General features: G+C 42.2%; 1 protein-coding gene across 1 annotated transcript in view; it reads left to right on the forward strand.

The window, feature by feature from the left end:
* TOP1 (DNA topoisomerase I) overlaps positions 1-7,966 on the forward strand; it is a 72,983-nt gene extending 65,017 nt beyond the window's left edge. The window contains exons 18-21 of the mRNA XM_082225978.1: positions 761-888; positions 4,374-4,468; positions 5,064-5,213; positions 5,402-7,966. Of these exons, the coding sequence (XP_082082104.1) occupies positions 761-888; positions 4,374-4,468; positions 5,064-5,213; positions 5,402-5,504 (476 nt within the window). The 3' untranslated portion in view covers positions 5,505-7,966. The remainder of the gene's footprint in view (positions 1-760; positions 889-4,373; positions 4,469-5,063; positions 5,214-5,401) is intronic.
* Positions 7,967-9,541: the final 1,575 nt, after the last annotated feature.

Genomic DNA, 9,541 nt, shown 5'->3' on the forward strand with positions numbered 1-9,541 from the left:
TCCACAATGAAGGCAGGCTTGACCCTAGGCTTTGCCTGATAAAGGTGTTTTGTTTGTGTTGTCCATATAAATGGGTGGTGTGCCTTTTTAAAATTCAGCAAGCCCAGGCTTGCAAAGAAGGAATGCAAGAGGCAAATAATGGTTAGATCAGAGACCATGGATAACTATTGAAATGCAAGGGGTTTAAACTGAATACTGGAGCTGATACACTAGAATACAAGTTGTAATCATTAGCATTTTCATAGCACTTTAAGGTGTTCAAGCTTGCATAAAGAATGTAGAAATCTGCTTTGCATCCAGTCAGGACATTTTTTCATCTACCCCCAGTATTACTCACTCCATGGTCTCAGGCAGAAACCTTTCCAATCACTCGCTCTCTGATTCTGTTAAGCGGAGGTGCCAGGGATTGAACTTGAGATCCTTTACATACAAAGTATATGTTCTGCCACTAAGCTGTGGACTCACCTCAAAAGAGCACGTCTTTCTGTATGCAGTCGTCCTTCTGAACACCATTTCTCCCCTCTGTTGCCTGAGATCCTTAACTAGAGATGCTGGGGGCTGAACCTCAGACCTTCTACATGCAAAACATGTTATTTAGTATTAAACTACAGCCCCCAGTCCCATTATAAGCATGGTACAGATGGCTGAGAGCCAAGCTGCTAATTTCTCTTCCCCATGAAAAAGTGAAATTATCCAAGAAAGAGCTAGACTTTTCCATACAGAAATGCAAATTTCACTTGTTCATTTTGAACTTTTCTAGCGGATGATAATGTCCCAGCAAAGATCCTGTCTTATAACCGTGCCAATAGAGCTGTTGCTATTCTCTGCAACCACCAGAGGGCGCCTCCAAAGACCTTTGAGAAATCCATGATGAATTTACAGAGCAAGGTAACTGACTGCTTCCTTTCGTTAAAACCCAAACCAAGACTTAGTTTGGCTACCTCTTTTACTTAGTTGACCTGCGTCAAGCTCTCCTCTAACTTCATTAGTGAAGCCTGTTTCTCTGATTTTTAGAAAGACAAACCTGCTTGATTTTATTACAGAAAATCATTCTTCAAATCCTTCCTGTTTCTGACTGAATTGCACATCAGGCAAGTTGCCTTTTAGTCCTGGAGGAGAAATATCTATAAAGCATCTCTAGTGGGGTCACAAAACGTACCATAATTATTTTTTTGCTCCTGACAGCTATCTGATGTTATGATGCATTTTCCCATCCTGATTTACTCACAGGACACTGGGCAAACTCCAGAGAGTCCCTTACATCAGTGTTCCCCAACCTTGGGCCTCCAGCTGTTTTTGGACTACAACTCCCATCATCCCTCGCTAGCAAGACCAGTGGTCAAGGATGATGGGAATTGTAGTCCAAAAACAGCTGGAGGCCCAAGGTTGGGGAACACTGCCTTACATGACCAGAAAGCTTGTCTTTCAAATAAGGACCGTCTCCTGAACCTCCTGGCCCATTTCCCATGCTGCTTGAGGGAGACCACCAACTCCCAGGAACAGTTTTTTCGGGATTGTTCAGGAAGGGTGAAGGTGTGAAAGCCCCTTTGTGTGAGCAAAATTCTGCTCCTGGTTTTCTGGATCCTACCTGTATTTAGACACTCTTGGGCAAAGGAATAACTTGGTTTAAAGAACAAGAGACTAATGATACATATGCTTGGGCGCTTTCCTGAGGTTTATCTGAGGCATCATAAATATCAGTGCTGAGGAAAAGTTTCATTGTTGAATTTGAAAGCTTCTTGACCAGTTGACCTCAGGGAAGACTTCCAGCTTGTCTGCACAAACTGCCAATCACATGGCAAAGCTGTATTTGGACTGTACCACTTGAGACCCACAGGTGGAGAAATCATTTGAGTGAAGGTTTTTTCCAAGTTCCTTGCATTTAGAAAATTAAATAGGCAGGCAGAAAGTTTCGATCGTAGTAGTTTCTCTGATGTGCTCATTTTCTGTATCCACATTCCTGGAGAAAAGCTTGAATGTGCAATTCTTCTCCCACCTGTAGTCTGAAGTGGTCAGATCCAAAAATTATTTTACCGTGTGATGAACTATTTGTGTGGCTCAGGCCTTATTTTTCTAAAGTATTCCGTGCAGATTTCTATAAAGGCTATGACTTTCTCATTATCTTGTGAACTTAAAGCAAGTTCAAAACACAACTATTCCATTTCCATGGCTTGAGGATAATGGTGTGGTTTAACACAAAATTATCCACCTTCCTCCTCCACAAAATTGCAAGCCTACCTATATCAAGTATTTGATTATATTTTGCTTGTCTAAACCACCCTTTTACTTTTCAGGTTATTTCTGACAAAAACCCTGAGGTCATTTTGGTTAGGTTGGTTCACAGCCTGAATCTGTTTTATTAATCAGTGGGGTGTTCTTTTTGGCTTTCATAATATCTAACCTGGCTGCTTCAGTTGTTAGGACTGACAGCTTTGACAGAATGATAACGACTTGTTTGCCTTCACTCTCCCCCCCCCCCAACTCACCTATCCCATTATTCTTAGCTGAGCTGAATAGTCTGTCAGTCACAGCTTAGGCAAATGGAGCTGCGAGCCTTCAGCTTCAGATCATCTTACTTAGTTTGCCACAGATCATACAGCTTCTGCTTTTCATTCCTTTAGAGCAGAGATGGGGGACCTGTAGCCCTACAAATGTTGCTAGGCTGGAACTGATGGGAGTTAGCATTCAAGAGCACCTGCAAAGCCATAGGTTCCCTGTCTCTGCTTTAGAACAAACCCATTATTGCTTGGGCTGAGAAAGTTTCCTGATGTGACTTAGCACAGTGCATCTGAACCTTTAAGTAGGCAGTAGGGATGATGGGAATTTTATTTGGAGGATTCCATCTATATGGCGTCATGCACTTCTTCCCTAGTCACCCATTGACTATTTGTATTTCACACTTTGTTTCCTGAATTGCATTATTCATATGAAGGGTTGCAAGCTCTGTTTTGTGTAATTGTACATGTGAATCTTTGCCACAAACTTTTCCTGAGCCCTAGGTTCTCTCCCCCCCCCCATCTAATAAACTTGCAACTCGGCAGGGTCTGCTCAGAGGATTCTCCTGCCAACAGAAGCAAACTTGGCACCCCTGCCAGGGCTTCTAGTCTGACAGTGCATACTGTTGGACTTGTGACACATCAGGTATTTCTTGGATAAAACCTTGGGTCTTCTCTGGTTGGCCTGAGAAACATCCATCTAGGCCCAGGGTGGGAGATTTGTGGGCCTCCAGATGTTGCTGGACTTAGGCTCCCCCATCCCATCACGCCTGAACTTTGGCCATGCTGGCTGGGGCTGATGGGAGCTGGGAGTCCATCAGCATCTAAAGGAGCACAGGTTCCCCACCCATGAGTTGTGTCTCCTGATTTTCCCAGGTGTAACATGTGACTTGAATATTTTTATAGGCTATCCTCACCCTAGTGCCTCCTTCAGTTTAGTCCCTGTCATTGCCCAAAGATGACTTTTCCCCCTCATTTTCTTCTCTTCTCTGGCTTTGGGCTCAGGTTTACTCTATTTCTTTCATATACTTTTCTCCCTTTGCCTTTGAAACTCAGCATTTGCCCATTCCTCTGCAGATCACAGCAAATGCCACTAGGGCATCCAGGAATCGACTAATATTGACATTATTGATGCTGCTGTACCAACATGGTTGTCTGCATTTATTCACGCCTGGCTTTACAATTTAGAGCTGTATGCATTTGTAAAGGCCTCCTTAAGAAGCATCCTCCAGAACATTCAGCCTCCACCTTAGAGGACCATTTATATTTCTTCAGAACCTGCACTTAGATCTCACCTAGCCTCCCCATGTTGCTCTATCTCCCATGGCAACCTGAGAAACAAATAATAGCTCACATACCATGAATGGGCTTTCTAGGCTGGTGCGGGGCGACAGCTACTGCCACACCATTGTCTGCCATGATGGCTGCCTGATCTACTCTTTGCTTCAAGCTTAGTCATGGATCAAACTGCACAGAGGAGCTTGGGTGAGGAGATTATTCAAGTCACTTTTCCCTGCTTTGGGCAAATCAATAGAAACAACCCTCTAAATGGATATCTTCTTATGCCACTCACAGTAAGTGAATCAATGTTCCTTTCTAAGTGCGGTACCATAAGTTTGGTATCTAAAGTCCTGGTAATCACTTCTGCAAGTTTGATCCTTGCATGCCTATCTGAAAATGTAAATCCCAGCCAGCTCTTCTGTGAAACTTTAGTCAAGGTAAAAAAAGGCTTGTTGGACACCCAGTGAAGTGTGTTAGACAGTGACGCTGCCTTGGTATCTAGAACTCCAATGGAGACAAAAGTCTACTAGCTGTTTGCAGCTTGTCAGCTCCACACCTTCCATCTCCTGCTTTCTGTTTGTGTTTTGCCTTCCCTAGATTGATGCCAAGAAGGAACAGCTGGCTGATGCCAAAAGAGAACTGAAAAGCGCCAAAGCCGATGCCAAGGTCCGGAGGGATGAGAAATCTAAAAAGTAAGTCACATTGCTGTGACGCTCGCGTGTATCCAAACACTTCTGCATGGCGTTCAGGGAAACCAACTTTGCTCAGAATGAGATTTCTGTTCAAATGGCTCACCTTGTCACTGGGATGGTACTATATGAAGGGAAGAAAAAAACCTCTTTACCTCCTGCCTAATTTTATATATCTCTACCATGTCTCCCCTTACTTGTCAGGAAAAAAAACCTTTATCACACAGTGCGTAGTGGCTACCACAGTATGTAGTTTTTAGACTGCTTTAAAAAGAGAATCAATAAATTCATGCCTGTCGTGGAAAAAAGCTATCAGTGGCTGCTAGTCATGATAGCTGCAGCCTTTCTTCAGGATTAGAGACCACATGCCTCTAAATACCAGTAACTGTGGAGCAACTGAGGGAGAGGGCTTTTGTGTTCATGGCCTGCTTATGGGCTTCCCAGAGGCAGCTGGCTGAGCACTGTGGGAAACAGAATATTGGACTAGATTAGCCTTTGGTCTCACCTAGCAGGTCTGTTCGGGTGTTCTTCATTCCCATAGAAAGAAAAGCCATTTATAGTTCCCACCTAAAAAAAAGTATCTCCTTGCCCCTCACAGGACCGTAGAAAGTAAGAAGAAAGCAGTACAAAGGGTTGCAGAACAGCTGATGAAATTGGAGGTCCAAGCTACAGACCGGGAGGAAAACAAGCAGATTGCCTTGGGGACCTCCAAACTAAATTATCTGGATCCTAGGATTTCTGTTGCCTGGTAAGCTCTTGCCTGTTGGGGAAGAAAGAGCAGCCTCCATCCTAGTGCCTTGCTTTAGTCTTTGAAAGGAAAAGAGGCATTGCTTCTGCTGGGATGCACTTTTGTAGTTGTTTGGCTGTACACACCTCTTGCTGTTCATCCTTTTTATTCCTCTATCTCTCTCTCTCTCTCTCCCTCCCTCCCTCCAGGTGCAAGAAATTTGGAATACCTATAGAGAAGATCTATAACAAAACCCAACGGGAGAAATTTGCCTGGGCAATTGACATGGCAGATGAAGACTTTGAGTTCTAACCTGATTTTAATGGGCTGAATCTTATGAATGAGAATGGGAATAGCCTGGTTTTAGGGAGATTGATAAAACTGTGAGCCTTACTTGTCCTTTATATTTGGGGGAGGGGAGGGGGGTGTCGGGAGGGGAAAGCGAGTGTCTGATGAAATACCCAACATCTTTGAGAAAAGATAGGCCTGGAAATATTATAGAGTTGCTGAGCCAGTTGTCCTATGGACAACTTATTTAAACCTGTTTCAGAAACCCAAATTCTAGCTGTATGGTTTGTGTTTTTGTCTCTGGAGGGGGAGGACAAGTGGATGGGGGAATTTGTTAACCTTCTGCCAGGCAAATTCACCATTACACTGAGGAGCTTGGAAATCATTAGCTACTGTATACAGAATCCAATGAGATATTGGTGTGTTTTTACAGTTAGGGTTTTGCAATAACTTCTATATTTTAATAGAAAATGGATTCCCTTAATTTCCCGCCCCGTCTCCCTCAATTAATTTAACACAACTGAAGCCCTCTCAGCACACTGGCTCTGGCCACAACAGTCATCATGGAAACACCCAGTTGTTTTCATTTTTACTTGCCACCATCATGGTATTGAAAACCTATAATAAAAATGCAACATCTCTTCAAAGCAAAGCATGATGGGAAGATCCTTCCTGACTTGAGTGTTATTTTCTTTTTCTTTCTTTTTTTGTTAATGTGAATTTTTACTACTTTTAATTATTTTAAAATATTTAAGCTTTTTTTTCTTCTTGATCTTAAAGATCATGTAGATTTGCAGGGGGTAGGAAGGAATGGGCTGGGGAGGGTTGATGCATTATGAGTACAAATAAATTGGTAACAAAATGTTTTCCCATCATACTTTGTTCTGAGTACATTATATATATATATATAGATATATATATATATAGCAGGAATATCCACATTTGTGGGTTTTGTTTTGCTTTTTTTGGCAGGGTTGTTTTTCTTTTCTCCCTCCTTTTTTTAAAAAAAGAAAACTCCACCCTCCTCTCTTTTACTTGAAAGATTTTATTGTGTAAAAAGAACTTTCACAGGTCAATAAAATTTTGAGGGAAGCGAGCTTTGGTCCAAAAAAAAAAAAAGGAAAAATAATCAAGATCTTAGGTCTTTTTATTTTTTTTCTTTTGTAATTGTGTACAAAAACTTTAAAAAAAATTAAAGCAGAATTTTAATGTGAAACCTTTTTTGCTATAATCCATTAGTTTTAGAGGCATTGTTAGCTTAGTGTGGTGCAAAAACAAGTTTCCCGCAGTCTTTCCTCAACAAGTATCTTCTATTTTTATCATGAATCCCCTTTTAATCAACTGTAGGTTATTTAAAATAAATTCCTACAACTTAACGCAATGCCAGCATCTGTGTGTTCTTGTACCCAGAGAGCTGAATGGCTGGCTGCAGGCCAATAGCTGACAGGAGATGCTTTGGGGAAGGATGTGGGGTGTGGAGGCGCTCTAGGATGAAATGCCCAAGGAACTGTGGACCGGAGGCACAGTCAAGATTCCATGTGGCCTTCTACACCATAGACATTGGCAGCCAAATAGTAGATTGCCAGTTCTCTGGGTATTTTTGTACAGTGCCTTGCATGTTGTATCCTACATATATATCAAGTTATCTAGGGGCAGCCTGGTTCTGAAGATTTCCCTCTAGCTCCAATCCACAGCCAGAACAATTTTTTCATGGCTGGTTCTTGGCACTCTTCTCTAGAAGCAAACAAGGACAATTGTTTAGGAAGGAAGCGCTGTATTCTTCAAGATGACTATAGCTATACTTTTTATAGAGATCAGACCATTTGCTTTCTTGACTTGGAGAGCCTCAGAATACTGCATCTTCCATGTGTCTTGCTTTCAAGAGTTTGGAGAGCTAAGGCATTCTCCAACATGAACTCATCGCTAGTCAACCTGCTTAGACAGAGTTGACTGGTATGTCATCTTGTGCCTTTGTACAAAAGACAGGACACATGTTCACTTTTCTTAAATTGGCACTTATGGCCTGCATCAAGAATTGGGTATGCTTGAAACCACAAGAAATTGGAGCCTCAAAACCACCAATATTCAAAGGTATGGATAATTGGAAACACTAGCCATACACATCTAACCACATATAACTGTCAGATCTTGGGCAGCACTCAATTTGCTGTATTACAGGTGCTAATCTGCATTCTAGGACCATTGACCTTGCTGCTGTTTGGCACTGCCACTCCAAATGAATCAGGCATGACAGCAGCCCTTAGGGCCTTTTTAAATCCCCGTTTGAGGTTGGTTTATCTTAAATTTGCACATTCAAACCAGATACTGAAATGAATGTTTCAGAATCACAGGTAATGTAAACAGGTAAAGGTAAGGAGACTCTTATGTATTCTGTATACCTGCCTCGCCTTCCTACAAATTCCATTTACATAGCAAGAAAATACTGGCCCTGTGAACAGAATAAATTTTTTATACAAGTGTTTTTATGCATGCATGCTCGGTTTGATCATTTTGCTTGTTAGTCAGAATTTCATAAAAGGCCTAGAGTAGCCTTCTCTAGGACAAATGAAGGCGGTATAAGGAGAAACTATAGACAGGAGATCTGTCCACCTCTTGACCGCTGGAACTGGTTTGCTTTGATGCCTTTTAATAAAAGGGTTCAGTATATTCTCCTTAGCAGTAATCTTTACAACATTCGGATAAGGTAGGTCAATACTTCCATGTTGTAGATGAGAAGTTATTCTAAGCCTTATTGGGGTGTTCTCCCACAAAACAACAAGGGTCCCAAATCACATAAGAAATTTACATTCATATAGCTCAAACCTTCCTCCTCCCAACACATTTGGGGGGGGGCACAGGAGAGGTGGCGAGGTCAGCAAGTGTGGAGTCCTTTTCAATCATTTTGTAATCGCGAGGCATCCGGACAGGGCTATAGTGCTTTGCCTCAAGCCACTCAGCCAGTGACTTCACAGCTCACACGCTTATCCACTGCTGTGCCAGATTTCACTTGGTACAGCATGACGAATATATTCTATCACTGTGGTTACTCATCACATTGCCCAATGGGCTAGCAAGTGGAATTGCACCTTCATGCAGTGCAAGTAGCAACCTCAAGTTGCTGGCATGGACCCTTTGGACTGAACGGAGCAGTTAACATGGTTTATATTTGGGTAATTCAGTAGTGATAGTGAATGTCCAGGGATGGATGGAGTTGGAGTGCATCAGCTCCCCATCACTCCAACAGCTTTAGCTAAGGTGCTGTGCTCATCCCTCTGTTTCTAATGGGGAATTTCTTCCCAGTTAGCTTGTGTCTAACCACTGCATTAGGAGCATTTAGTGAAGGTTTGTGCCTAGCTGTGTCTTTCCCACAATAATACCTTCAAAAATCTCCTTTGGGAGATCCCCCTTCCCATCTCTTTTTAACTTTAGTGGTAAAAAATTGGTGAGAGCAGCAAATATGTAAGTTCTCTGAAAACAGCCTTATGTCTCTGAAGTTGTAACAATGTTGCCTATTATAAACACGTTTTCTATTTTTACATGTTCCTCCCCCACTGACTCCAACCGCATCCCATCTTAATCAGATGCGTTAGATTATTCTGTGCCTGAAGTTATTGACAGGAAGCTCAGAACAAGCCTGTAATCCCAGGGGAGAGTGTTTCCCACCAGGGGTTCCCTCCTCCTTTTGTCTGCATTTAAGGCAAGTAGGAAATCCATCTGTTTCAAGGCCTCTCGATACAGTGATGCATTGGCCCTTGGTGGAAACAATGCTGCCAAATGAGAGATAGCAACAGTCTTGGGGAATCTATTCCATAAATAGTTAAGAACCAGCAGCTTCTCTAGCTTCAGATCCAATTAAGCCATGAAGTTGTTTCCCCATCATTTTGCAGTGTAGAAATGCATCTCTTCTCATCCAGTCATTTAAATAAGGTCAGAGTGCTCAACAGTCTTTTAGATATGTTTGTTGTATTTTGACATTGTTTGCAATGTTTTCTGAGCCCACTTGGGTGGTGAACAAAAGTTTCCCAAGCTCTTAACATTTGACAAAAATCCTGAATCTAAAC

This window comes from Podarcis vaucheri (genome assembly GCF_965113315.1).
Source record: "Podarcis vaucheri genome assembly, chromosome: 6".
NCBI lineage: Eukaryota > Metazoa > Chordata > Lepidosauria > Squamata > Lacertidae > Podarcis > Podarcis vaucheri.